A 25,235-nucleotide genomic window follows, 5' to 3' on the forward strand; every position below is an offset into this window, starting at 1 on the left:
CGGCAACTTCTGTTTTAGGAAATAGCCTACCCATGAAAACAGAAGATCTGTTAATATATGCTCTGGGCGTCGAATATGCAATTAACATCAATATGAATAGCCGCAAGCGATTTGTAACTGAGTGATGTATGGATTAATGAGTCTCCTGTAGAATGGCGTGGATTGTATCCGCAATTGCCAGCGATCTCGCAGCGACCGACTTCCATCCATGTACTTGTATGCAACAGTAAATCATCTCTCTAGAAGTGAGATCAGGGATTGTGAGACCTGCGACCATCATGCCTTCCATTAGCACCTGCGTCTGTGATGTCAGAGCGGTTTGCGTTATTGTTGGAAATTTTCTGTGTAGTGTTATCGATTTGATGGCAATGTTGGAATTTGCATTGGAAACTGCAAGCTCTCGGAGTAGTGGCGATTTCTCCTGCCAGGTTTTCCAGAGCTCAAGGAAGCGGGTAGTGATGAAATCCCCCGCGTTGCGGATGAGTTCTCGAAGACAGTCGCATGCCGGTTTCACGATCGATAGATCATCATTTAGAGAGCAAAGCACTAAGGTTTCCCATATTTGAGCAACCTGCGGTAAGAAAGAATTGTACTGAGACGCAAGCATCGGTATTACCAGGTTTATGACCTTCAATATCTGAATCTTGAGCGGCTTCGACCTGTGGGTCAGAAGCCTGTCACCGTACCCCAGAATTTGGAGCAGGATCCTGTAGGATTCGCGGGGAACGGGCGATACCCATCTGTTCTCGTCGTTTGCACCTTGTTTGCCGGTTGAAAGTTCTGTTGGATCTTCGTCCAATTCTTGATCGCTGTCATCATCGTCCTCATCGTCGCTGTCGGCTACTCGTAGTTTGGAGTCGAAATATTCTTGAAAACTTTTCGGGTCTTTCTCTAGGATCGACATGCTGTCATGCTCTTGCGCTGGACTTTGCTTGTCCATGATGGCTAGGACTTGTTGGAGGTTTGACATGCCCCATGGTGACCCAATGCAATGTCTGTCGCTATGATAGGCGATGTGGTGGTTGCCAGCGTCGGCGGTAAAATATCTTTTCTGTATCTCCAAAGCAATTACCTCGAACAACTGAAAGAATTCGAGGCACATGCTGTCATAGCCATGATAGTAATCCAAAAATTTGAAAAAAGTCTCTATAATATCCCTAAAGCACTCGATGGTCTCATAGCCAGCTAGCTTGGAGACGACCATGAAAACCGTACTGACGCGCTCGGTTAGACCGCAGTTTAGTCTTGAAGCTATTGAGTCAGCCAGATAGTCGACATTCTGCAGGATCATATCCTGGACCGAATTATTGTACAGGACATGAGCAATTGTTAACGAACAGCTTTGGGCAAAATGACGCACTGTGGGAGATGAAGACGCCAGGTTCTCCACAATGATATACAGATAATCAACTAGTTCAGAGGAAAATTCCCTGCCTAAAACTCTGCAGACAGTCTCAATTGAGTTAACAATCACAACCAGCGAGATCTCTGACAGTCTCGAAAGCTTTTTCCCCTCTGCACAGGTCACTATTTCTTGCGCCAAATCTTTGCCAAACTCTAAAATGTCGTAGCATGGCTGCTTATCAAGCTCAGCGCTATCCAAATTCAAAAGAGCGTATTCTGGGGCGGAGCAGTCTTCTTGAACAGTTAACATTATTTGCGATGATAGCCACAGTGCTATTGCTTTGGTGATCGTGCTCTGGCCAACCTGGTCAGAAAGGAGTGATTCAATGATACTTTTAAGCTGCCCGTTCTTTGAGGCTAATCGTCCTGTGGTCATAAAGAGCTGACTTAGCGCTTCCTCCAGCTCCTTCGAAAGCGATGGAAATATTGCTGGCAGATTTTTCGAGTTTACCAGTTCATCACTGAAATCAGCCATGACGACGTTACTGCTTTGCTCAAGAACAGCACGCCCAACCTTATTGAAAGTTGCAGTTTCGACTCCGGACTCAATGGAGGTTAGCGCTGATTTATATAGGTCGCTAACCAGCATAGTATCATCCGTTGCAGAGATTTCGGTGAAATATTTTAGGCCATAATTTAACGACCTGATTGCATCAACATCCTGAAATTGAATTTTAGTGTTTATACTTGCAAGCTCATCTCTCAAAAGCTCGCGAAGACAGGCGGTATGCGGGAGCAGTTGAAGCTTGGGATCCATTTTACACCGAAGTAATACTTCGACCAAGCAGCGTTCGCAATTATGCAAAGATTTGGCACATCTGCTCAATAAATCGGATGCGAGATCGACTAATGCCTTGGAGATCTCTATATTGCTTCTCTTCTGCAATTTCGGTATAATTCTCTCGAGAGCCATTCGCAGCTGGGAAGAAGTAGCCCTCAGCCAAGCTGTTGAGCGATGAGTACTCTGCCCATCTTTATCGGGCTTCTCAATCAAAACTGCCTCCATGCTCAAAGCTTCTTCGTGTAGGTCATCCAAGGATCTCAACTCCTTAATGTCTCTCAGCCTGTTATCATGAACATTCAAAGACAGATCATCGTAAACCAGTAAAATCAAGTGCTTCATGACGTCAAGACTTTTAATAACAACTTTGTAATTTGTGGTCAAACCTGGCAACATAAGAATCCTAGCAAAGGATGATATGTTTCCAGGCAGAATAAAAGATAGCACTTCCCCATCTCTAACTATGTCGCAGTACAGGATTCGAAGGGTGTCCAAGATCATTAGTTGTGTTTGCCAGTCCTTGGAGCTCTGCTCTAGGATCGTCAGAAGGACACTAATGCCATGTGCTAAAGCCCTTAGATTTTTGGAGTTTTTGGATGAAAAGAACTGTGGGCTGTATGACTGTTGAGCCAGAGACTTGCTATATTCATAAAGAGCACAACAACCAGCTCTTTTGCAATCCTGAGAAATCTTCTCCAGCTTATCATTCGTAGGATCTCGACTGATTAAAAAAGGAAGCAGAGGTAGCAGTTGCTGAGCCAATTCCTCCGCCAAGATACCATCTCTCCTCCAAGAAACTCGCAACAAATGCGAAATTATCAATAACACATAAGAACTTTGAGCCTCTCCGAGGGACTCCTGCTTCAAAAGACTGCTGATCGGGATAAAGATATAATCTGCGAGATTTGCTTGGATACTCGCATCTTCATATGAGGCTAACTTAGCCTCGAGCTTTGCTAGAGCATCTCGTAATGGGACCGATTGGGGATTAAAGACTTCCTTCGGCTGGAAAGCCAAACGAGAAATATCAATACAAATAGGTCTCAATTCATGAAACGTTGAAGAATTATTTGACATTCACCCTTTCTATAGTATTGTTACCTTATCTCGCAGGACTAGTCATCGAACTAAACTCGGTGTTAATCGTTTTCGCGGTGGGAACAGTACAAAGTAGTATCAACAGAACTGTCTTGAACATCATATGGCAGCAGTGAGCCGCTAGTGGTGTGCCTCTGATGGCATCCATCTAGGTAGATTGCTACCCTGTGCGTTGATTTGGCTGCCTCCAATGCCATTCAAGCGAATTGAGAAATCTTGAAAGGATCTCGAAAACTAACGTCCTTGCAAGATACCAAACTCTTATAGCCCTACGTAGTAGATACTTTGTAAGGTCAACTATTTACATTATGAGCGCGAGGCATTGTCTACAATTCGCCCGCTTCCTCAATGACGATCTTGGCCTTTGGCTTTCCAGACATGGTACCGTAGGCTTCGATCTGCTTCACAATATCCATACCCTTCGACACCTCACCGAATACTACGTGCTTGCCGTCCAACCATGGACATTCAACCGTGGTAATGAAAAACTGCGAGCCGTTTGTGTTAGGGCCCGCATTGGCCATTGACAACAAACCGGCTTTATCGTGCTTCTTGGTGAAGTTCTCGTCTGCAAATTTAGAGCCGTAGATGGATTTGCCTCCAAAACCGTCGGTGAGATCGGTGTCACCACCTTGAAGCATAAATTGTGGGATGATTCTGTGGAATGGAACGCCTTTGTAACCAAAACCCTTCTCACCAGTACACAATGCTCTGAAGTTCTCCGCTGTCTTTGGAACTACATCATCGTAAAGCTCGAACTCAATTCTGCCAACTTTGGTGCCATTAATTGATGGTTCAAAGTACACCTTCTTGCCCAAAATCGCACGGGCGGTGGAAAACAACCTTGTCTGACCGATCACAGAGCGTCTAAACATCCTTCAAACCTTATCCTTTGAACTTGGACCTGTTGAAAGTTCATTAGCACTATAAGTAGTTATGGAAGTTATATAGGCTATAAACAAGGCCGATCGTTATGAATGATGCAATCAACCTATTTGATGAGCCATACTAGGAGGTGTGGTACTAAGCGCCTTTCAGAACGGTTGCGACTTGACTTTGGCTGTTCTCAAAGCTTATGGAATCCACATACCGGATTGCCTTGCAATTCCCAGAGGAGGAGCAGGCCATTTGGGCGTACAGGTCATTTACGAACGCATCTCAACCACCACATCCTCACAACACTGTGCCCGCAGAGAAGAGCTGTAAGATAAGGGACTGGCGAGTTGGCGATTTATCGATAAGCAGCATCAAAGAAATGGATTTGGCAGCGGATGCGGAGGACAAGGATTTGCTCCTTTCGCAGTATCTTGGGCATGGTATAATAAGACTGTTTCGGTTAAACGAAAAGGACTCAGCGGCAACTACGGAGCATGATCTTTTGACTATTCCAGGTGATGACACGATGGTGTCTATTTTATTTGTTCCTACCTATTTCACGGTTCGCGATTTACTGCATTATTACATTGGCGATGAGATAGTCAATAATCAAGTGTCGAATTTCCGCATATTAAGGAACAAGAAGTGCGAATTGGGATTCAATTTCATGGTTTTGATGAAGTTCAAGGACCCGCTCATGGCCAAGGGTTTCAAAGATGAATTTAACGGGAAAAGATTCAGCAAGATGGACCCTGAGACTTGCCATGTAGTCTCGATTAAAGAGGTTGTCTTCGAAAGGAGCGTATTTGATAAGAAAGAGGGAACAGAAATACCATATCTTCTCAGCGATCCCTTCACTACTCAGAGATATGATAACCTGAAAATACCCGCCCAGGTGGAACTGCCCACCTGCCCGGTCTGTCTCGAGAGAATGGACTCGGAAACCACAGGGCTTATCACCATACCATGCCAGCACACGTTTCACTGTCAGTGCCTTGAAAAATGGAAAAATTCTAGGTGCCCGGTGTGCAGGTACTCCAGTATAAGGCTCAGCAGAAACTCCGCTGTGCGACAAAATGGTGAAAACAGTGGCTGCAGCACTTGTGGCTGTCATGATAACTTATGGATATGTCTGATTTGTGGAAACATAGGCTGCGGCCGTTACAATTCAAAGCACGCTATACAACATTATGACGACACATCGCACTGCTTCGCTATGGACATGCAGACACAAAGGGTCTGGGATTATGCTGGAGATAACTATGTGCATAGGCTTGTTCAGAATGAAGTTGATGGTAAACTCGTGGAGGTGGAGGTCGAGGCTGAACGACCCATTCCAAGCAGCCAGCCGCAGTCAAGCGGTCATAGTGGTTCTAAAACGATGGAAAAAGATAGTTCAGCCGCAAGTTTTATGCGAAATAAAGAATATCATCTTGAATACGTGCAGGTGCTCGTGTCCCAATTGGAATCCCAGCGAGAATTCTTCGAGATGAAGCTGCAACAGGCACAATCCGCAAACACAGAGGGATCTGAAGTCGATCTCCTCCGAAAAGAAATCGAAGAGTTGAAGGTTTCTTTTAAGGAGTGTCAACAAACCTTTAAGCAGCAAAACGCAGCTAACGCAAGACAGAGGGATGAGGACAAACTTGTCATACAAGGCTTGCAAGAAAATTTGGATCACATCAGCCGAGAAAGGGATAAAATTGCAATCGAGAAAGAACAATTAGCAAAAGAGAAGCAGGAACTGGAAGAGCAAGTTCATGACCTTATGTTCTATCTAGAATCGCAGGAAAAGTTTAAAGACGCTGACGCCAGCGTCAGGGAGGGCACGATCATTATCCAAGATCCGAAACAATCTTCGACAGATAATAATTCAAAACCCAAAAAAAAGTCGAAAAGCAAGCGCAAGCCTAGATGATCTGAAAGACGCTTAGAGTTGGTATTTATGTGATTTATGAACTGTCTTTTCAAGCGCAGGAGAATTTTCGTTACCCGACGGAGTTAGATGAAGAAGCGCATTGGAAAATTTTCATTAACTTAAACAAAGTCATCGCATTTTGACCCATGAGAGAGATATGCCTGATGGGTTCTTCATTATTAAGGTTTTAAGATATCGCTCCTTCTATCCTGCTTATGAAAAATTATTAAGATAAAAGGCTTGCAGAAGTTTAAGGCGCATTACAAGCAAACCATTCGTTGGCAAACCGAATCGGCAAATTTTAAGTATGGCAACAAATTCTATCAAATTACTGGCACCGGACGTCCATAGGGGGCTCGCTGAACTCGTTGCAAAAAGGTTGGGTCTACCTTTGACTGATACTGTACTAAAAAGAGATCCATCGGGCGAAGTGTCGTTCTCCATCGGAGAATCTGTTAGAGATCAGGATATCTTTATCATCACACAGATTGGCTCCGGAGTTGTAAATGACAGAGTTCTAGAGCTCTTGATTATGATCAACGCTTCCAAGACAGCCTCTGCAAGAAGAATAACAGCTGTGATCCCAAACTTCCCATATGCGAGACAGGACAGAAAGGATAAGTCTCGTGCTCCAATCACAGCGAAGCTGATGGCAGACATGCTTACGACCGCTGGGTGTGACCATGTTATCACAATGGATCTGCATGCTTCTCAAATACAAGGTTTTTTTGATTCTCCAGTGGATAACCTTTATGCCGAACCAAGTGTCGTAAGGTATATCAAAGAGAATGTCAACTTTAAAGAGTCTATTATTGTGTCACCAGATGCTGGAGGAGCCAAACGTGCTGCGACTTTAGCTGACCGTCTGGACCTCAATTTCGCCTTGATTCATAAAGAGAGAGCTCGTGCCAATGAGGTGTCCCGTATGGTCCTTGTCGGTGACGTCACTGACAAAATTTGCATTATCGTGGATGATATGGCCGATACTTGCGGTACCTTAGCGAAAGCTGCTGACGTGCTGCTGCAAAACAATGCTAAATCTGTCATTGCAATTGTCACTCATGGCGTTCTGTCCGGCAGAGCTATTGAAAACATCAACAACTCCAGACTGGACAGAGTGGTCTGTACCAACACCGTGCCGTTCGAAGAGAAGATGAAAATCTGTCCTAAACTGGATGTCATCGATATCAGCAGTGTGCTAGCGGAAAGCATCCGTAGATTGCATAATGGTGAAAGTATATCTTATTTGTTCAAACATTCCCCGCTATGAGTTGGTAGGATAAGCCATTATATAACATTCTCAACTAGATAAGTGGAATTCACAATCCAAACTTGTCCAATTCCAAATCTTCCAGCGATTCCAGAACTTCCCCGTTCCCATTTAGCAAGCCTTTTGTGTCACCTAAGTACTTGTAGGCGCCCGGGTGGGGAACCCAAATGACATAACCACCGAAAGCCAGTCCGGCTTTCACTCCAGAGAGACCATCTTCGAAGACCAGGCACTCTTCTGGTTGGAAACTGGTGCCGTCTGCTTCGTTTAATTCCTTTAACCCGATTTGCCATATATCGGGAAATGGCTTGCCCCTGCCGCTGGGAATCCTCTCATCATCGCCAGTAATAATCGCATCGAACAACTTGAAGCCCTCTTTCAAATGCTGGGTCTTTTGCTCAAACTTCACCTTGCCTGACGAAGTACAGAGAGCAATCGGAACACCATTCAATTTCAAATGCTTAATCAATTCAAGAGCCCCAGGCAGGAAAGCGCAATCACCCCATCGCTTCGATTGGACCTCAAGGTTCAGCTTTTCATATTCATCTGCTGTCAATGGCAAATCATAAGTCTCAATGACCCTTGCGGCAGCCTGTGGCCCTGGTAAACCCTGCAAATGCACTTTAACGTCCCAAGTCAGAGGACCCTTACCATGATTGGCAAGAATTTCATTTAGGGTCAATGTATAAATATCTTCCGTGTTGATTAACAATCCATCCATGTCGAAAAGACATGCCTTTATCCTTCAATGCATCAAACGTTAGTAAACTACACTCAGCAACTCATTGAGCCAGCAGGCACCTTCATACTGTTTCGGAACTGTCATAACGATACACTACTGGCGAGCCACTGTCAAGTAAATGTCCTCTTCAGTGTCAACAATCTTCTCGATCTCTATAGATCTTCCGTTTCCGAGGGCCAAAGACGCTTGCTAGTTCACGGCTATAGCAAGAGCTAGGTCAATTAATCAGAAATCGACATATCAAGAACACAGCAAAGCTGCCGCATTACGTAGCGCATTGTACGACCCTGATAGCAATAATCGATACGATCCTAATCGCCACCAAATCGAAATAGAGGTCCGTAATGCTACCTAGTTTCCAATATTCTTATGCTTTCTGCTATAAGCTTTGAAATTCAAAATCATCTTGCACGTAACAGTTGCCCGGACTTCAAGGGCGGGGTAACTTGGTGGCAAATTACAAGTATAAAAGGAGGGAAGAAAACAGTTTATGTTACGGTCGATTTCTTGAAGACCTGTTTGGACGAGCGACGAAAGAACCTTAGTTTTCTTTTCCTAAACGGTTAACAGAGTTTGGCTGTCTGTGGATTTCAGTTAGGAGGAAGGACTACAAGAAATTACTTCACACTTGCTCCCTCAGGTTTCTCAACTTTCCCTAGCAAAAATCGCCAATTATGTCAGCAAACTTGGATAAATCTCTGGATGAAATTATCGGTGCCAACAAGAAGGCCGTAAGAGCACGCATCAACAAACGTTCTCAAGGTCCAAGTAGGATGTCCAAGCAACTTCGCCGCCCAGCAGTTGGCGGTAACAGGAATATCAGAGTTCCAGAAGCAGCCTCCAGAGTTGCTAGACTCTTAGATTCTTCCAGAGAGGCTAAGGTGAATGTCGAAGGTTTACCTAGAGACATAAAACAGGACGCTGTTAAAGTATGTGATTATACTTTGCTCGTGTGGATACGAGTAGTATAAGATTGATGATAGTTTTGAGAAAAGCAAGGATTTCATTCACGACCTGCATAGTTACTAGAGGCGATAGACTATAGATCGCTTTCATCGAAAATTTCGAAAAGAGTATCAAATGCCTGGTCCTTTTTTTTTTACCTACTTTTCACGCATTTCACTTCCTTGCGCGATTGAAATCTAGAGGACTGGCGGATCGCTATTTCCTGGCACAAAGGTTTTGTTGAGAATTAGGACCAATTAACTTTGCAGTCTTCATCGAGGGAGCAGACCTTTTGGGCTTCGGAAGTTTGGTGTCGATATGAGAAAGTGATACGCATTGTCGAGCTAGCAGTGATTGTCAGACGTCGGGCAGCTTAGAGAATCACAATTGTTCTCACGTCCGAAATAGACCCTGCTTGAAAGCCGTTCTCTTTCGCGATTGAACAAGGCCGTGTTTGTGTGAATTTTGCTCGGTACGATCTCAGGTTCGAAGGACCGGATTGGATCGCATTGCCGGAATTTTGAAATTGCGACCAACTCAAGCCGTCCTAGATTCAGTCATCGCATTGGACTTCCTTTGACTTGTCTCAAACAATCATGCTAAGCAAACGTAGAACAACAACTAACAATTTATTTCTTTTTCATTAGGAATTTTTTTCATCGCAAGTCGGAGGTGTCGCTAGAGTGTTATTAAGCTATAATGAAAGAGGTCAATCCACTGGTATGGCAAACATCACTTTCAAAAATGGCGAAATGGCCAAGAAGGCCGTGGCCAAGTTCAACGGCGCGCCAATCGATGGCGGCAGATCCAGACTAAGATTGAACTTGATCATCGATCCAACACAACGACCAGCACGGTCGCTATCGGAGAGAATCAGGGCAGTTGCTCCAAAGAACGTGAAGCCCACCAGTGCGAAGAAGGGTCCAACTAAGAAGGCTGCTTTGGCCAAGAAGCAAAAGCAACAGAAGCCTAAGCAACCAAAGAAAAGTCTGGAAGACCTTGACAAGGAAATGGCTGACTACTTCGAAGAGAAGCAGTAAGCGTTCTCTACTAGCGACTTTGTTTTATGTTATTACCAGTGTATAATTGTAATCGTTTGTTCCTCTGTAATGAATCTAAAAGCTTGTACATGTTTGTATTTACAGATGTTGCGATGGATGAGCTTTGCAATGAGCTTTGCAATATCTACTCATCTCTTTTTCTGTCCAAGAATCCAAGTCTATCGCCTCGTTTCCTGCTCAGAACGCTCATACCAGGTCCCTCAAACTCGCTTTTCCTTTCGATGGCCTCTGTTTGTTTCTGACTGGGCAATGGGAATCCAGGTCTGACCTGTGCTAAATTATCGTAGTATCCTTCGGTCCCAGCCTTGTGTTCTTCATGATTTGCCGACGCAGAAGGTGAGTACTGCGCTTCTTTCTTGGATCTAACCACTCTTTTGGCCACTAAAACAGACGCTATAGCTCCTATCGAAACATAGATGACGTTCTTGCTAACAAAACGTTAGTAAACTCGCTGAAAAGACATCTTCTTCAGTGGCTTGCAAATTCATAGACTTACCCAAGATTCTTGAAAGGATTCGCCGACATTAGGCTGATGGCTGTTTGAGTGTTTTTTCTTGTAGGCATATATAATAGCGATGCGATTAAGACCTGGAGTAAGATACCTCTTACTTTAATGTCAAGCTTAGAGAAAGATTAAAGAGGCCAACCGGGCAGAGAATGTCAGTTAAACCGCAAGAAGCAGAAGAACTTGTTCACGCAATCGCTGGGGCCGGTGGTGGTGTCCTCTCGATTGCCTTAACGTATCCATTACTTACCATTTCGACCAGACTTCAGGCAGAAAGTAAGGATACGAAGAAGGAGAAGAAAACTCTCTGGCAGATCGTTGATGAAATTGTGGGAAAGGATGGGTTGACTGGGTTGTATGCCGGTTTGGAGAGTGCCGTCTTGGGGATGGCAATAACCAATTTTGTTTATTATTATTTCTACGAGTCTGCAGGCAGAAGCTTTAAGAGGTTACGTCGAAAGACGCAATTGAATACTGTAGAAGCTATGCTTAGCGGTGCGATTGCAGGTTCTGCAACAGCTGTAGCTTCGAATCCCATTTGGGTCGCGAATACTAGGATGACAGTGACAAAATCAAACAAAAGTACGATTTCGATGATGCTGCAGATCATCCGGGATGACGGGGTCTTGGCTTTATTCAAGGGACTGAAGCCGGCATTGATTCTAGTGGCGAATCCAATAATCCAGTTTACGGTGTTTGAGCAACTGAAGAATTTTGTTCTAAATGTTCAAGCGGGTCAATCTGTACTGCCTCCAAGTTGGGCCTTCCTCTTGGGTGCCATTGGTAAGTTGGTTGCTACTGGCATCACATATCCGTATATCACGTTAAAGACAAGATTACACATGGTTGGTGATAGGAGCACCGATAAGAGACCAGAAATTGCTCAAAGCGAACGTCGAGTCACTGCCTTGGAGATCATCAAGCGAGAAGGAATTTCAGGTATCTACCAAGGAATTGGGTACAAGCTTGTTCAGAGCATTTTGACCGCTGCATTTCTGTTTTATTTCAAAGAGGGTCTTGTGTTATGGTCTATGAAAGCTTTGAGAGTGCTCCGTCAAGTAAGATGGAGATCTCTAAATCAACACAGAATCAAGATCAGCGCCCAGAGGTAGGTCTATCAATGTTTCTATTAATTATCGACTGTTATGAATGTTTACGATTGGCATTAGATTAACTTTGAGAGAGTCTCGTAAGTGTAGAACACTGCAGCGTTAGCGGGTGCTGCTCTGATAAGCGTTATGCCCAGACCACGATAGAAACCAGCAACACCTGATTTGGCCATCACTCTTTTCGCGCTTTGCAGAAGACCCATGTGTTCTGTTTGCATCACTGATTTCAAAGTATCAGCAGGGAATATACTTGCGTTGAAGGCCAAACCAGCACTAGCACCACTAACGAGCAGTTCCCAGGTGTCGCTGTCGCGACCGTCATCATGCAAACTCTTCAGATAATTCTTCAGAAGTTCGTAAGTGGAGAACCATGCTACACCGCCAAACGTTTCCCTGATAAGAGTACCCGATTGCCCTTGCCATAATCCCATTACCCCTCGTTCTTGCAGGACCAATTTGATCGTTGGTAAGATCTTTGTGGGCTTTTTGATGCCAGCTTGCAAATTTTGAAGATTCGAGACCTGCAGTTTGCATTTGATCAGCTCAACCGGTGTTAGAACCAAACTGGCACAGGCACCAGCAAAAGCTCCTGATATGACGGTTTGCTGCAAAGACGTTACTTTTGCATGCTTCTCAAGAAATTGAGCACATTGGTTATACGAAACAAACAGGACAGCATTCTCCAATGACGCACCAAAAATGGGTGACCCTATGCCTTGGAAAAACCCTCTCAGAATCCCTTCATTCTTGTATGTGTATTTAATACATGACCATGTCGTCGGGAAAGTCTTGGCATCCTGGGTTTGCATCCTAACCTTTACTGTATCGAAAGGATATTCGATCAGTTTGCCAAAGGCACCGGCAATAGAGCCATTAATGGTGTCTTTCAAAGCATTAGCCTCTAAATCTCGGTCCTTTTGTTCAGCTATCACAACGCTGTCGGTTTCCATGATTTTTGCAAAAGGTGGTATGTCTAGTGCTCAATGCTCTTGGAAGGGAAGTTAATGACGAGATTCCAGATCCAGAACCATGGCGCCAGCAATCACTAAAGACTTCAAATTCGATATGTCTGATTAACTATCTCGATCATTAACTACTGGTATTCGTCGAGAAATTTGACATAATGGGGTCACGTGATACCACATTCAAAACCACTCTTTCTGAAACAGCGCCGCAAGTTGCTCAAAAGAGAGCCAATCCTGATGCAAAAGACGCTGCATCAAATCGACAACGTGTAATATGTGATTTCAGTATGGTCACGTGATTTTGGACCAAAAACTACGCTGAACTCAGAGAAAGTTTCAGCACTAAACGTATGATATGATACAAGCAGAAAAAATTTCAGTTCCTCGATGAGTGAAAAATTCGTCATTTTGATAGCCAGCTCTTCACATAATACTTGCCTCATTCATGATGTACTTACTATCTTTGTTCTTGTTAATTAGTTCTATCCTAAGTCGTCAAGGAATAGTCTGCGCTTTTAAGAACGCTTAAACTGATTATTTCATCACAGGAACAACTCTAAGATCGAGAAGAATGAAGTACTTGGCTGCTTACTTGCTATTGGTTCAAGGTGGTAACGCATCTCCATCTGCTGCAGACATCAAGTCTGTCATTGAAGCTGTTGGTGTTGAAGCTGAAGAAGCCAGAATCAACGAATTGTTGTCCTCTTTGGAAGGTAAGGGTTCTTTGGAGGAGATCATCGCTGAAGGCCAACAAAAGTTTGCTACTGTTCCAGCTGGTGGTGCTGGTGTCTCTGGCGGTGCCGCTGCTGGCGCTGCTGCTGGTGGTGCTGAAGCTGCCGAAGAGGAAGCTGCTGAAGAAGCCAAGGAGGAATCCGATGACGACATGGGTTTCGGTTTGTTCGATTAAGGTTAATCATATCATATCTTAATTATATATGTATTAAATCGACATGCTCCTTCTTAGAGCTAATCCATGAGTTCTTGCAGTTTTGTTCGTTTCTCTGGATCTGAGCCGTGGGATTTAATCGCATCTTCCAGGAGATATCTTGAATCTTGCAAGCCTGCAAAAACCCTCTTGTGGTATGTCTCGAAATATTCCGAGACGTCGGGTGTGGTGGATTCGTTTATTGCGTCAAGAAGGGAGTTGATCAACTTAGCCTGATATTCCTTCTCTTGCAGTTTCAACTCTCCAAGCTTGATCGCATTGCATTTCTTGATCAACTCGTTTCGCAGATTTGTATACTCGTTCAATAGCCTAAAATCGGTTTCCGGAGCTTCTTGGCTCTCCTCAGCGACAGCCATGTTCGGCAGCTTCAAGACATCTTCTATTAGCTTATCGATTGAAACACCGTGCTCTTTCTCCTTGATTTCTGTACCGATGGAATACCTTGGTATCTCACCGATAAGTTCAATCACTTCCTTGATCTGTTTCTTTCTCCATTCGCGCTCAAGGTCATATACTTGTTTGCATAAAGCATCCTGCTTGGTTATCTGGAATCGCTCACTGTTCCTCCTCTGCAAGTCTGCTTTTAATGCGCTCAATACTTCAAAAGGAACCTGGCCATCGAGGTCGTCAATTTTGGAGGTCGATTGTCTTGCCAGCTCATTTCTTATAAAATCCGCTATTTGTTGATACATTGACAGTGGACTTGGTAAGTTGGAATTGATCTTTGCCAGTGTGTTGTGTGTGAACTTATGCTAGTAGATTTGATACTAGGCCCCGTACTGCTGTGATGGAACAAACATCCAGGGGAGGGCATTTGAGTGGATGGCAGTCCTGCTTCAACTGTGGAAGCTTGCAATTCTACCACTGGGCTGCCCCGGAGTCTATGCAAAATGACGAATTCTGTGAAAGATATTAAAACGATATCCTAATGGATAGAAGCTCGAGCAGCTCATCTTAGAAGGGCAACGGAAGAATGGCAACGTTGTTAAGCTGCAGCGAGAAGGTTAGTTGTGACGTGTTTTCACCGTTTATGTGTTTTTCAAATGAATTTTGCAACAAGTTAAATATCCGCGATAGTTTAATGGTTAGAATGGGCGCTTGTCGCGTGCCAGATCGGGGTTCAATTCCCCGTCGCGGAGTTTTTTTCTGTTTTTTTACCAGATCCAAAACAAAATCCGTTATTACGCGCTATACACTCGAAACTAGACGACATTACACAGTGGCCGCGTTGGGCATCGGATAAGCTCTCAATGGTATATACCCGTTGTCCTGGTTCGAGATACCACAGTACAACGAGTACCAGCCACAACAGGAGCTGAGGATTCCGAAATAGCCGCCTGCCATCAGACACTTATCGTTCCCAATAAACGATCCAATGCACAGCATCAAGAACGTCAACTCGAGAAACCCCAGCAGCAGGAACAGCCCCCACGTACTCTTCATCGAACACAGCCACACCAGAAACGTAAACACCGCCCACCCCGCCAGAAAGAACCCGGTGACGTTCTGGAACATCTTGGGATCATCCGCATACGCGGCGGCAACGCCGAACTGATCCAGAAACACGCACCCCCAGCTGATCCAGAACCCGCCGAACGCACTGAACACCGTCATCGCATACGTGTCGCCCGTCACGAAGCACAGAAGCCCCGCAAACAGCTCGATTGCTCCGCCAAAGAACAGAAACGACGAGACAAGCAGCTGGTTCACCGTCACGCCGCGCACGCGCGCGTTCACAAGCGATAGCACCAAACAGCAGAACGAAAACGACGCGAGCCCCAACGGTACCGGGTTCGCCAACCGCTGCACGCGTGGTCGCCTGCGATACGTCTCGGAGTCCAGGTCGTTGACAAAGATATTGGCCAGATCTTGGCGACGGAACGTCTGGTCACCTATGGTCACGAATTCGCCGTCGTGGGTGACAGACTTCACCACACGCGGCGATGCCGCATTGGAGAGGTTCTGGTCCTCGCCGTTGGGCTTGTAGTGTGCTTCCTGTGTGGAGGATACTGAAGAGGGAGTATTGGGGTCCGATGACATCTTTGGCTTAGTCTCGAAGCTTACCATCTGGACGGCGTTCATTCGAAACAAGAGTGGGTCTCTTATAGGCGAGGAGTAGGGAGCTGGCCCCGCACTTCGACGTCATCTATCTCAATCATGGGTTTACTATATACATGATGGAAAGAAGGAAAAAAATGCCAACAACGGACCTTGCTGTATCGGCTGGTCGATGCTCACTATGGGTAGTATGTATTGCCTGATGCGTGGCACTCCTCACGCGACTACCAGCGGAGGAGAAAAAAATCGGAGGGTGTCGGGCCCCACTTACGGTCAGACGGAGAGCAGGGTAACGAGCTCGGCGAGGTCGCGGACAACAAAGTCGATCATCTGTGCGTCCTCGTCGGAAGCGAGCAGCGACGCGTTCGAAGCGTGGTGGACGAGCACCGTCGTGCAGCCCGCGGCGCGGCCACTGAGAAGGTCGTCTCGAGAGTCGCCGACCATGGCGATGTGCGCGGGTTCGATCCCAAGAGAGCGTGCGATGTGCAACAGCGGGTCGGCACTGGGCTTAGTGGGTTTGAACTCACGTGTAAGGATGTAATCGAAATGGCTGTATTCAGCGGGGAGGAAGCGGTCGATGAGGAAGTCGACCGGCTCCTGCAGGTTGCGCGTGCAGATGCTCTTGCTGATACCATGCTTTGTGAGGAATCGCATCAAGGTCACGAGACCCGGTTGCGGTTGCATCTCAGCCATTGCTTGCGCTTCGACCTGCTGGATGCGACGGTGGGCCTCGGCGCGCTCGAGAGGCGTCGAGAGCCTGTCGATGAACGTGAGTATGTCGATGGAGCTGTCGTGCAGGCCTACGGCCTGGCGCATTGCAGGGAACATCCATGGCTGTGGGAGACACAATGTGCCATCCATGTCGAATATGACGGCCTTGATACTCTTTAGTCTGTTGCGCGGGCACATATGGTGTGTTCTGCGTGGTGGACAGCAACAAAAACAAAAAAAAAAAAAATTTATTGGGATCGATGCCTAGATGGCTTAGGCGTCACCGCAAAGGGTGTCTTATGAGCGCCATGATCATTAGGAAGCCCGGCCATCTGTTCCTTGAGGAGCTAAAAGTTCCTTACGAAGACGAAGGCGATTACGTTGTTTGAAGCACGCGGCATTGTTCATCTCCACTGTGATCTCTGAGGTTTTGAAATTCCCTAACGTCAAGCTATTTAACGCTACTGCCGTCGAGGATCTGGTTACTAGACCAGATGGTCCAAACGGTGATCTTACTGTCGCAGGTGTGGTGACCAACTGGACTTTGGTCACCCAGGCCCACGGTACCCAGTGCTGTATGGACCCTAACGTCATCGAATTGTCTGGCTACAAGAACGATGGTACCCGTGACCCATCTGTCAAGCATGGTGTCATTTTGTCCACCACCGGCCACGACGGTCCGTTCGGGGCCTTCTCTGCCAAGCGTATCGTGTCGATCGACAAGAACAAGAAGCTAGGGGGCATGAAGGGTCTGGACATGAACCACGCTGAAGCCGACGTTGTCCAAAATGCTGGTAAGTACAACGGTGTCAACTCTGTCTACTTTGCCGGTATGGAGGTCGCCGAGTTGGCTGGTTGCAACAGAATGGGCCCAACCTTTGGTGCTATGCTGGTATCTGGTATCAAGGCTGCCGAGGAGATCTTGAAGCATTTTGCCGAGTAGATAGTTACGTACAGATCGCTTTAGATAACGTTTATTATGCCTAATTTCGATGCATTTGTCCAGAAGGCAAAATCAATTCATGGTGATAAGTTTCAGTATGACAAGTCAACTTACATTAGGAGCAAAACAAAGATGCGTATACTTTGCCGGAAAACTAGAAAGTGGCTAGCTTGCCATAAATCATATGCAGGACGTGTCCTGTTTCATTGGCTTTGATCAGCTCGATCAGGTCTTGAACTCCTTGGATGACGTCCTGACCATCTTTCATCCTGAGAAGGTTGATACGCTTCTCTGTGCAGTAGTCGTCTTTCGCGCGATCTCTGGCCTGCACTCTGAGGAACTCCTCAAATCCTCCCCAGGCCTCCACGGGCTCAAAGTGCTGAATCCCGTCAAACTCGATGATAAGATTGAACTGTTCAAGATAGAAATCGCACCTAAGCGATTTTTCGTACCGTAAATCAGGAAAACGCTTTTGCGATTCAAATTGATAATCCATCGTTTGTAGCCAATTTCTAATTTTTTTCTCATGCTTTGATTCACAGCACCACGAACAGCCACTGCCTTTAAGATGATTAACGGGCTTTTGAGAAAAGTATTTGGCACATTTTATGCAATAGAATATTGCCTCTTCTTCTAGGCTCTTGCCCAGAACGAGCTTATCAAACTTGTACGCCAGGCCGTGAATATTTCTGGATCTTTCCTTCACTTCATCGATTGTGAGGCGCTTATTCTCTAAAGAACATGAAGGGCAATAAAAACCCCCTTTGCGAGTAACACGAGCATGGTCTGCTGGGATTTGCCAGAATTCTCCATGCTCCCGGCAAAGTATACGCATCTTTGTTTTGCTCCTAATGTAAGTTGACTTGTCATACTGAAACTTATCACCATGAATTGATTTTGCCTTCTGGACAAATGCATCGAAATTCTGACAGGTAGCACACCCTTTACCCTTCAAATGAACAGTAGGAGTACATCTGAAAGGGCCGTGGTCTCTGCATACAATATCGACAGTAACATAATGGTTTTTATACTTGACCTGGGAATAGTCATAAACATCTCCATGTACCGTGATAGACAGTCCGACGAACTCATCATAGTCAGCAGGCTTTAAGGCAGGGCCCGAGGATTTATTAAAGACAGCACATTTTTGGCACCCGCTACCGATAAGATGACAGCCAGCTTTTTGAACGAACTCGCCATGCCGCGCACACTCGATTTTCACTGCACTTTCGTAATTAACGTATACAGTATCGGGATAACTGTACCGGTTATTATGTTTCTTCTTACAAGTTTCGATGAACTTTTCCGTAGTGAGAGCGAAAGTCTTTCTGATTCTCTCTCTGCCACACAGTTTGCAACCCATCCCGCGTCTATGATTGTCAGCTCTTTGACTCTGTACACCATGAATTGGGCAGGTATACTCAATTTTGCAGTCCCATCTGGTATAGTTTGTGATCGAGTAATTGTATTTGTCGTCGTGCACCTTACGGCACTCTTCAACGAACTCTTCCAGGCTCTTTTTCTTCGTCATAATTATCTAATGTATTGAAATGTTGGTTTATTGACTGCTAATCCAAATACCTATCGAGAATTCTCTCCCCCTTTATAGTTTGAAATGCAAGATTTGGGCGGCTAGCTCGGCGGCTAATTGACGCGTCACAGCTCTTAATATAGAGAACCCCAAAAACGCGTAATCCAATGCATAGATCCAACCTGGAAGTCTTATGAGTGCGATGATCGTCAGAAAGCCAGGTCACTTGTTCTTGGAGGAGCTGGAGATCCCATTCGAGGACGAGGGAGACTACGTGGTGGTTAAGCACGCTGCGCTTTTCGCCTCGACCGTGACCTCGAAGGTGTTGCAGTTCCCTAACGTGAAGTTCTTCAACGCTACCGCTGTGGAGGACTTGGTGACCAGACCTGCCGGCCCCAACGGCGAGCTCACCGTCGCCGGTGTGGTGACCAACTGGACGCTGGTGACCCAGGCCCACGACCTGCAGAGCTGTATGGACCCTAATGTCATCGAACTTGCTGGTTACAAGAACGACGGCACCCGTGACGTGAGCAAGAAGCACGGTGTGATCTTGTCCACCACCGGCCACGACGGTCCATTCGGCGCTTTCTCCGCCAAGCGTATCGTGTCGATCGACAAGAACTCGCAGTTGAAGGGTATGAAGGGTCTTGACATGAACAACGCCGAGGCTGACGTGGTCAAGAACTCCGGTAAGTACAAGGCCGTCGACTCGATGTACTTTGCCGGTATGGAGGTCGCCGAGTTGGCTGGTTGCAACAGAATGGGCCCAACTTTCGGCGCCATGTTGGTCTCCGGTATCAAGGCCGCCGAGGAGATCTTGAAGCACTTTGCCGAGTAATTTACTCTGCCGGTGCACGTTTGTATGTCGAGTTTATGCAGTTTTGTACGTTTCCTGAAAAAAGATTAGGTTATTATTACTATTATTACTATTAAAATTAAAGGTATGTTGAAGCAAACTTACGAGGCTACTGGGCAGCGGTGCCGGGGCCTGCCAGAGCAGGCTCGGGTTCCAAAGGATCGGCCGATATAAGCGGACATTTTTGTTTCCTTGTTAACATCAGTATGATCCTCTGGCTTGAGCTCTCGCAATATTGGAAATATGTTGAGCAAGACGCTGTTGTGCTCCCGGCTAGCAGGCTTATCAAGGTTTGCTTAATCATCACGGTGAGCGTTCTGATGATATGGATTGCGATGTTGATGATAACTTCCATATATTACCATACAGTTCTCGAGAAGGTTCTAGGCTGCCTGATGGGATACATTTGTGTCACCGTCATGTACTGGCTGATTCCGCGTTCTCCGTTTTGCAATAAATTGTTTTACTGCTGATCCATATGTTTCAACTTCAATGCTAGTTCATTAACAGGCCCCAGAAATAACGCCTCATGTCGTGGTCTGAGGCTGGCCTCAATAAAATTACTGCGAATCGAGCAGGATACTACTTCGTCCCCCCCGCAGTAGAAGCTTAAAAAGAGCTCCATTCCGGGTGAATGACACTGCAGCCGCTTCTAAATCGATATCGAGATCGTCGACTAGTTTCGAATTTGCCAGCTCCTCCAGGTATTGCACTCGCATGCTCAGTGCTACCAGCTGCTTATACAGATCTCTGGCAAACAGATAGATGGAATTATGCGACGTTATTATTCCGCCATTTGTATTGTTAAATAGAGCTCTCACGTCAATGTATTGTGGTACTGTGTGTTTGAACAAACGGCGTCGCGCTTAGATAAATGCATTGTTAATCTATGGACAAACAGGTCGCCAGTGCGTAAGAGCGAGGAAGGTGGACAAAGATGGAACCATACGAGCCGGCGGACGATATGGTAGATAACAATCCGTTTGGCGAGCCGGTTGAGCAACCGGAGGCCCAGGAACAGCGGGAAGAAGGGCAGGAAGAGGTGGAGCCGGCGCAGGAACCGGGGAGCGGTGCTGAACAGATCGATCTGCTGCCGGAGAGGACAAAGAGTGGCAAGTACAGGTTGCTTGTCAAAGTGACTGCGTTGGAGCGCGTTGGGAACGTCACAAGCAAGAGGGAGAACCCGGTAGTCGTGTTTGATGTGTCGACGAACGTGCCCACGTTTCGCAAGAGTCAGCACCGCAAGGTCAGGAAGACAGCGGACGAGTTCAGGCAACTTTTCAAATTCCTGAACGGGGCAATTCAGGAGTCGTTCATCGCTTCCCTGCCTCCAACCTACACGAGCTTGGGGATCAATAACGAGGAGGATTACACGCAGACAATGGGCAGGTTCCAGCAGTGGTTCAACAGGATCTGCGACGATCCGCTGGTGGTGAGGAACGAAGAAGTGGCGTTCTTCATCGAGAGCGATTTTGGTTCGTATTCGCCCATCAGCGAGTCGAAGTTACCGGCGTCCGGGCTCAGGAGAAAGACTTTGAAACAGCTAAGTCCGCCCTACGATGAAGTGGTGGAGTTGGCAGAGTTCAGACCGTTGGTGAAGTCTGTACATTGGGTCTCTCAGGATATTCAGGCCAAGCTTGCCAAGGTTTGCAAGGGCAGAAAAATCTTGGCACAGGAGGAAAATGCGCTTGGCCAGGGTTTCGTTGCCTTGCACGAAGACCAACAGCTGTACAAGAATTTTGGCAAGGTGCTGACGGCGAACGGCGACATCGATAGCATAATGGCTACTCTAGACCTTGGTACGTTGCACGACGGGCTGGAATGGATTGTACGGGACACCTACGTAGTGAAGGAAGCATTGACAAACAGACACCTGATCATGAGAGATTTGCTTCAAGCGCAGCAAACCTCCAAGATGAGACAGGAGCGGGCAAGAAAGCTAAGGGCAAAGAGAGATATAAGCCCACTGAAGGTCGACGAAGCATTGCGCCAACTCAAGGCTGCCACGCGTGATGAAAGTGAGCTCACCGTCAAACTACAGCGGATCACTGCAAATATGTGCATAGAAAAAAACTTGTGGCTCTCATGGTTCGAAGATTTCCTATCTTCTTCCATACGCGACTACACAATGCGCAAGATAGAATATGAACGCAAGAAGCTCTCTTTACTCGAGAGGATACGCTCTGATGTCCGCAAGGCGGACACAAAAGGCGGCTTGTCACGTCTGGGACGTGAAGCCTCTCTCGCAAAGATGAAACAGGACAGACAGCTCTCGCAGACACTCGACGGAGATAACTGGACCGGTGACGTGCGTCGTCGCTCCCAGGTCCAGTTCGATAAGCTCTCGCAAACAGAGTTCGATAAGGCATTGAACTTGCAAGAACCAAGCAGCCAACGAGATCTACATGACAAGTCGTCGCTAGACGCCCGCCATGCGGCCATCATGCTAGGTTTGCCAACTTTCTAATGAATCTATTATATATCTTGTTAACCGGAGAAGCGTGCTTTGCACGTGATGACAAATGAAAAATAGTGCGAAATTTGGGGAATGGATGTTGTGCTGAGAATTTCGCAGAACGCTGAAAAAAAAAGCCTGTTGAACGAAGAACGAAAATTGGATGCTGCGTGTTGCAGAGGAAGTTGCAAGGAATAGTGGACTTTTGACAAAATTTTCTTTACTCTTAGGATAGTCTCAGTGAAGGATCTGTTCTCTTCTCTCTCTTATTCACTTCTTGTTAATTGTTCTTTTGTAATTTCCTTCAGAGAGGTCGCGAAAAGCTAATCATACTAACTTCACAGCTCAAGTAAGGATCAAACAGAGATGGTTGCTTTCACTGTTGACCAAATGCGTTCCTTGATGGACAAGGTTACCAATGTGCGTAACATGTCCGTTATTGCCCACGTCGATCACGGTAAATCTACCTTGACCGACTCTTTGGTTCAGAAGGCTGGTATTATCTCTGCTGCCAAGGCCGGTGAAGCCCGTTTCATGGATACCAGAAAGGATGAACAAGAAAGAGGTATCACTATCAAGTCCACTGCCATTTCTTTGTTCGCTGAGATCGGTGAAGAGGACATCAAGGACATGAAGCAAAAGACCGATGGTAGTTCTTTCTTGATCAACTTGATCGACTCGCCAGGTCACGTTGACTTCTCTTCTGAAGTTACTGCCGCTTTGCGTGTTACTGATGGTGCTTTGGTTGTTGTCGACACTGTGGAAGGTGTGTGTGTCCAAACCGAGACCGTCTTGAGACAAGCTTTGGGTGAAAGAATTAAGCCAGTTGTCGTCATCAACAAGGTCGACAGAGCATTGTTGGAATTGCAAGTCTCCAAGGAGGACTTGTACCAATCTTTCTCCAGAACTGTCGAATCCGTTAACGTTATCATCTCTACTTACGCTGACGAAGTCTTGGGTGACGTTCAAGTCTACCCATCTCAAGGTACCGTTGCTTTCGGTTCCGGTTTGCACGGTTGGGCTTTCACCATCCGTCAATTCGCCAACAGATACGCCAAGAAGTTCGGTGTTGACAAGGTCAGGATGATGGAAAGATTGTGGGGTGACTCTTACTTCAACCCAAAGACAAAGAAGTGGACTAACAAGGACACTGATACCGATGGTAAGCCTTTGGAGAGAGCTTTCAACATGTTCGTTTTGGACCCTATCTTCAGATTGTTTGCTGCTATCATGAACTTCAAGAAGGATGAAATCCCAGTTCTTTTGGAGAAATTGGAAATCGGCTTGAAGGGTGAAGAAAAGGATCTAGAAGGTAAGGCTCTGTTGAAGGTCGTCATGAAGAAGTTCTTGCCAGCTGCTGACGCTTTGTTGGAAATGATTGTCATGCACTTGCCATCCCCAGTTACCGCTCAAAACTACAGAGCTGAACAACTATACGAAGGTCCATCTGACGATCCATTCTGTCTAGCCATCAAGAACTGTGATCCAAAGGCCGACTTGATGTTGTACGTCTCTAAGATGGTGCCAACTTCTGATAAGGGTAGATTCTACGCTTTCGGTAGAGTTTTCGCTGGTACCGTTAGATCTGGTCAAAAGGTCAGAATTCAAGGTCCAAACTACGTCCCAGGTAAGAAGGATGATTTGTTCTTGAAGGCTATCCAAAGAGTTGTTTTGATGATGGGTTCCAAGACCGAAGCTATTGATGACTGTCCAGCTGGTAACATTGTCGGTTTGGTCGGTATCGATCAATTCTTGTTGAAGACTGGTACTTTGACCACTAACGAAGCTGCTCACAACATGAAGGTCATGAAGTTCTCTGTCTCTCCAGTTGTCCAAGTCGCTGTCGAAGTTAAGAACGCCAACGACTTGCCAAAATTGGTCGAAGGTTTGAAGAGATTGTCCAAGTCCGATCCATGTGTCTTGACTTACATTGCTGAGACTGGTGAACATATCGTCGCTGGTACCGGTGAATTGCATTTGGAAATTTGTTTGCAAGATTTGGAGAACGACCACGCTGGTATCCCATTGAAGATCTCTCCTCCAGTCGTCGCTTACAGAGAAACCGTCGAAGCTGAGTCCTCTCAAGTCGCTTTGTCCAAGTCTCCAAACAAGCATAACAGAATCTACCTAAAGGCTCAACCAATTGACGAAGAAGTCTCTTTGGCCATCGAAAACGGTAAGATCAACCCAAGAGATGATTTCAAGGTCAGAGCTAGAATCATGGCCGATGAGTTCGGTTGGGATGTCACTGACGCCAGAAAGATCTGGTGTTTCGGTCCAGATGGTAACGGTCCAAACTTGGTTGTTGACCAAACTAAGGCTGTTCAATATTTGAACGAAATCAAGGACTCTGTCGTCGCCGCCTTCCAATGGGCTACTAAGGAAGGTCCAATCTTCGGTGAACAAATGAGATCCGTCAGAGTTAACATTTTGGATGTCACTCTACATGCTGATGCTATCCACAGAGGTGGTGGTCAAATCATCCCAACCATGAGAAGAGCTACCTACGCAGGTTTCTTGTTGGCTGAGCCAAAGATCCAAGAGCCAGTCTTCTTGGTCGAAATTCAATGTCCAGAACAAGCTGTCGGTGGTATCTACTCCGTCTTGAACAAGAAGAGAGGTCAAGTCGTCTCCGAAGAGCAAAGACCAGGTACTCCATTGTTCACCGTCAAGGCCTACTTGCCAGTTAACGAATCCTTCGGTTTCACCGGTGAATTGAGACAAGCCACTGGTGGTCAAGCTTTCCCACAAATGGTGTTCGACCATTGGTCTACTCTAGGTAGTGATCCATTGGACCCAACCAGTAAGGCCGGTGAAATTGTTCTCGCAGCCCGTAAGAGACACGGTATGAAAGAACAAGTTCCAGGCTGGCAAGAATACTACGACAAATTATAAGCATAAGACGAGAAAGTTTTCAAGCATCTCATGGAATCTTTTCTTACTCCCATTCGTTATAATGTATAGTTTTTTGCCAATTTGTTTGTAGTTTAACACATCAGTATCTAATACATTAATATGAAGCTCATCGAGGAGATGGCGCGAACCAAGTTAGTTAACGACC

At 46.1% G+C, this 25,235-nt stretch overlaps 18 protein-coding genes and 1 non-coding gene across 19 annotated transcripts; 10 read left to right on the forward strand and 9 right to left on the reverse strand.

Moving 5' to 3' along the window:
- Positions 1–133: 133 nt before the first annotated feature.
- TTI1 (Tti1p) lies at positions 134–3,262 on the reverse strand (the record flags this gene model as incomplete). Its single annotated transcript, XM_037281433.1, has 1 exon — positions 134–3,262. The coding sequence occupies one exon, from the start codon at positions 3,260–3,262 to the stop codon at positions 134–136; it is 3,129 nt and encodes a 1,042-aa protein (XP_037137328.1).
- A 347-nt stretch (positions 3,263–3,609) lies between these two features.
- HG536_0A04700 (peptidylprolyl isomerase) lies at positions 3,610–4,158 on the reverse strand (the record flags this gene model as incomplete). The annotated part of the gene is made up of 1 exon (XM_037281434.1): positions 3,610–4,158. The coding sequence occupies one exon, from the start codon at positions 4,156–4,158 to the stop codon at positions 3,610–3,612; it is 549 nt and encodes a 182-aa protein (XP_037137329.1).
- Positions 4,159–4,358: 200 nt separating this feature from the next.
- ETP1 (Etp1p) lies at positions 4,359–6,077 on the forward strand (the record flags this gene model as incomplete). The annotated part of the gene is made up of 1 exon (XM_037281435.1): positions 4,359–6,077. The coding sequence occupies one exon, from the start codon at positions 4,359–4,361 to the stop codon at positions 6,075–6,077; it is 1,719 nt and encodes a 572-aa protein (XP_037137330.1).
- A 307-nt stretch (positions 6,078–6,384) lies between these two features.
- PRS3 (ribose phosphate diphosphokinase subunit PRS3) lies at positions 6,385–7,347 on the forward strand (the record flags this gene model as incomplete). Its single annotated transcript, XM_037281436.1, has 1 exon — positions 6,385–7,347. One exon carries the CDS (start codon positions 6,385–6,387, stop codon positions 7,345–7,347), a length of 963 nt encoding a protein of 320 aa, XP_037137331.1.
- A 49-nt stretch (positions 7,348–7,396) lies between these two features.
- On the reverse strand, positions 7,397–8,068 carry HG536_0A04730 (haloacid dehalogenase superfamily protein; the record flags this gene model as incomplete). The annotated part of the gene is made up of 1 exon (XM_037281437.1): positions 7,397–8,068. One exon carries the CDS (start codon positions 8,066–8,068, stop codon positions 7,397–7,399), a length of 672 nt encoding a protein of 223 aa, XP_037137332.1.
- Positions 8,069–9,756: 1,688 nt separating this feature from the next.
- YRA1 (RNA-binding protein YRA1) lies at positions 9,757–10,074 on the forward strand (the record flags this gene model as incomplete). Its single annotated transcript, XM_037281438.1, has 1 exon — positions 9,757–10,074. One exon carries the CDS (start codon positions 9,757–9,759, stop codon positions 10,072–10,074), a length of 318 nt encoding a protein of 105 aa, XP_037137333.1.
- Positions 10,075–10,219: 145 nt separating this feature from the next.
- COI1 (Coi1p) lies at positions 10,220–10,620 on the reverse strand (the record flags this gene model as incomplete). Its single annotated transcript, XM_037281439.1, has 2 exons — positions 10,220–10,523; positions 10,592–10,620. 2 exons carry the CDS (start codon positions 10,618–10,620, stop codon positions 10,220–10,222), a joined length of 333 nt encoding a protein of 110 aa, XP_037137334.1.
- A 132-nt stretch (positions 10,621–10,752) lies between these two features.
- Positions 10,753–11,712, forward strand: HG536_0A04760 (uncharacterized protein; the record flags this gene model as incomplete). Its single annotated transcript, XM_037281440.1, has 1 exon — positions 10,753–11,712. The coding sequence occupies one exon, from the start codon at positions 10,753–10,755 to the stop codon at positions 11,710–11,712; it is 960 nt and encodes a 319-aa protein (XP_037137335.1).
- A 53-nt stretch (positions 11,713–11,765) lies between these two features.
- ORT1 (Ort1p) lies at positions 11,766–12,659 on the reverse strand (the record flags this gene model as incomplete). Its single annotated transcript, XM_037281441.1, has 1 exon — positions 11,766–12,659. The coding sequence occupies one exon, from the start codon at positions 12,657–12,659 to the stop codon at positions 11,766–11,768; it is 894 nt and encodes a 297-aa protein (XP_037137336.1).
- A 586-nt stretch (positions 12,660–13,245) lies between these two features.
- On the forward strand, positions 13,246–13,581 carry RPP2B (ribosomal protein P2; the record flags this gene model as incomplete). The annotated part of the gene is made up of 1 exon (XM_037281442.1): positions 13,246–13,581. The coding sequence occupies one exon, from the start codon at positions 13,246–13,248 to the stop codon at positions 13,579–13,581; it is 336 nt and encodes a 111-aa protein (XP_037137337.1).
- Positions 13,582–13,640: 59 nt separating this feature from the next.
- NKP1 (Nkp1p) lies at positions 13,641–14,312 on the reverse strand (the record flags this gene model as incomplete). Its single annotated transcript, XM_037281443.1, has 1 exon — positions 13,641–14,312. The coding sequence occupies one exon, from the start codon at positions 14,310–14,312 to the stop codon at positions 13,641–13,643; it is 672 nt and encodes a 223-aa protein (XP_037137338.1).
- Positions 14,313–14,687: 375 nt separating this feature from the next.
- HG536_0Atrna1D lies at positions 14,688–14,759 on the forward strand. Its single transcript has one exon. It is a non-coding gene; the product is annotated as a tRNA-Asp (tRNA).
- A 73-nt stretch (positions 14,760–14,832) lies between these two features.
- On the reverse strand, positions 14,833–15,702 carry ATO3 (putative ammonium permease ATO3; the record flags this gene model as incomplete). Its single annotated transcript, XM_037281444.1, has 1 exon — positions 14,833–15,702. One exon carries the CDS (start codon positions 15,700–15,702, stop codon positions 14,833–14,835), a length of 870 nt encoding a protein of 289 aa, XP_037137339.1.
- A 249-nt stretch (positions 15,703–15,951) lies between these two features.
- Positions 15,952–16,587, reverse strand: HG536_0A04810 (putative haloacid dehalogenase-like hydrolase; the record flags this gene model as incomplete). The annotated part of the gene is made up of 1 exon (XM_037281445.1): positions 15,952–16,587. One exon carries the CDS (start codon positions 16,585–16,587, stop codon positions 15,952–15,954), a length of 636 nt encoding a protein of 211 aa, XP_037137340.1.
- An 899-nt stretch (positions 16,588–17,486) lies between these two features.
- On the reverse strand, positions 17,487–18,863 carry HG536_0A04820 (uncharacterized protein; the record flags this gene model as incomplete). The annotated part of the gene is made up of 1 exon (XM_037281446.1): positions 17,487–18,863. One exon carries the CDS (start codon positions 18,861–18,863, stop codon positions 17,487–17,489), a length of 1,377 nt encoding a protein of 458 aa, XP_037137341.1.
- A 193-nt stretch (positions 18,864–19,056) lies between these two features.
- HG536_0A04825 (uncharacterized protein) lies at positions 19,057–19,701 on the forward strand (the record flags this gene model as incomplete). The annotated part of the gene is made up of 1 exon (XM_037281447.1): positions 19,057–19,701. One exon carries the CDS (start codon positions 19,057–19,059, stop codon positions 19,699–19,701), a length of 645 nt encoding a protein of 214 aa, XP_037137342.1.
- Positions 19,702–19,925: 224 nt separating this feature from the next.
- HG536_0A04830 (uncharacterized protein) lies at positions 19,926–20,192 on the forward strand (the record flags this gene model as incomplete). The annotated part of the gene is made up of 1 exon (XM_037281448.1): positions 19,926–20,192. One exon carries the CDS (start codon positions 19,926–19,928, stop codon positions 20,190–20,192), a length of 267 nt encoding a protein of 88 aa, XP_037137343.1.
- Positions 20,193–20,656: 464 nt separating this feature from the next.
- On the forward strand, positions 20,657–22,186 carry VPS17 (retromer subunit VPS17; the record flags this gene model as incomplete). The annotated part of the gene is made up of 1 exon (XM_037281449.1): positions 20,657–22,186. The coding sequence occupies one exon, from the start codon at positions 20,657–20,659 to the stop codon at positions 22,184–22,186; it is 1,530 nt and encodes a 509-aa protein (XP_037137344.1).
- Positions 22,187–22,540: 354 nt separating this feature from the next.
- Positions 22,541–25,069, forward strand: EFT1 (elongation factor 2; the record flags this gene model as incomplete). Its single annotated transcript, XM_037281450.1, has 1 exon — positions 22,541–25,069. The coding sequence occupies one exon, from the start codon at positions 22,541–22,543 to the stop codon at positions 25,067–25,069; it is 2,529 nt and encodes an 842-aa protein (XP_037137345.1).
- Positions 25,070–25,235: the final 166 nt, after the last annotated feature.

Source organism: Torulaspora globosa, chromosome 1, assembly GCF_014133895.1.
Source record: "Torulaspora globosa chromosome 1, complete sequence".
In the NCBI taxonomy this organism is placed as follows: Eukaryota; Fungi; Ascomycota; class Saccharomycetes; order Saccharomycetales; family Saccharomycetaceae; genus Torulaspora; species Torulaspora globosa.